General features: G+C 37.7%; 1 protein-coding gene across 1 annotated transcript in view; it reads left to right on the forward strand.

Annotated features, from left to right (window-relative positions):
• Positions 1-582: 582 nt before the first annotated feature.
• The window catches only part of LOC108727385 (uncharacterized), a 15043-nt gene continuing 14483 nt past the window's right edge, over positions 583-1142 (forward strand). Inside the window, 2 exon segments of the mRNA XM_018455502.1 lie at positions 583-732; positions 824-943. Of these exon segments, the coding sequence (XP_018311004.1) occupies positions 583-732; positions 824-943 (270 nt within the window).

Consider the following 1142-nt stretch of genomic DNA (forward strand, 5'->3'; position numbering starts at 1 on the left):
CTTTTGTTTGTGTTTATTAACTTTTTATTTTTTGTTGATATTTTATACGTAAAAATATAAAAACATTATGAAAAAAAGATATTTCTCTAATATATCCTTTTACCGAATTAAAAATTTGCACAATATCACAAGGATCGTGATAAGTTCGAAAAATCATTATATACCCTTCTGGAAACTAGTCGTGCTATCATGCGCGGCGACACTGTTGCCACGTTTCGAGCTGTCGAAGTGTGACTTCTAACCAATTCGAAATTTTGCGTTGCTTTATTAATTAATATCTTGATAACGGGTTAGTGAATTGATATGAACTTTTTTTAGGAACATTGCTCAGTATTTTATTTACTCACAAACAAAGTTTCAGAATATTGGCAATGCTGCTTCTTTATTATTTTGTTGATATAAGTAGGAATATGCTGCTTTTCCACAAGAACTCATGCAAAATTAAAAGTTGAATAACTCGTGAACTAGTTAGAGAATCGACTTCAGGTTTTGCACATGTGTTAAGATAATAGATAGAAACAATTTATTAAATTTTCAAGATTTTGTCAATGCTAGAACGTTAGCGCCAGTACGTCTTAAAAAATGCTTGGCTGTGCCGCAGTTAATTGCAGTAATCGGGTTGACAAGGGCTATAAGCTCTTCTCGTTCCCGAAGGGTAAACGTGGAACAAAATGGGTTGACAATATGCGACGAGATAAGTGGACACCGACCATCTCTTCGCGATTGTGTGAGGTAAGTATCAAAATAAGGATATAATTTTTTTGATCGTATCACACAATGACCTAATACTCAACGCTAATAATATTGTTTTGTTTGTTTCAAGGTACATTTTGAAGATTCCCAATTCAAAGCCTACCGCATTGATGACTGGATTGTCAAGGTCACGACCCTGAGTGACCATCGGACACTTTCAGCAGACGGGGGTGAGAGAAGACGAAAGAAGGTGAGAGAGGACGAAAGAGAGTGAGATAGGACGGAAAATAGATGGTTGGTGTGGATGGGGGTGGGGGTGGGTAGGAGGAGGAGAGGGGAGAGGTGCGACGGGTCAAAGTTGGTGGAGGTGTGAGTGAAAGGTGAGAGAGAACGTTAAAATAATTAATATAACGAAAGAGAGTGAAATACGTCGAAAAAGCGGGTGGTGG

The sequence above is a fragment of the Mycetomoellerius zeteki genome, unplaced genomic scaffold, assembly GCF_001594055.1.
Source record: "Mycetomoellerius zeteki isolate Tzet28-1 unplaced genomic scaffold, Tzet1.0 scaffold485, whole genome shotgun sequence".
In the NCBI taxonomy this organism is placed as follows: Eukaryota; Metazoa; Arthropoda; class Insecta; order Hymenoptera; family Formicidae; genus Mycetomoellerius; species Mycetomoellerius zeteki.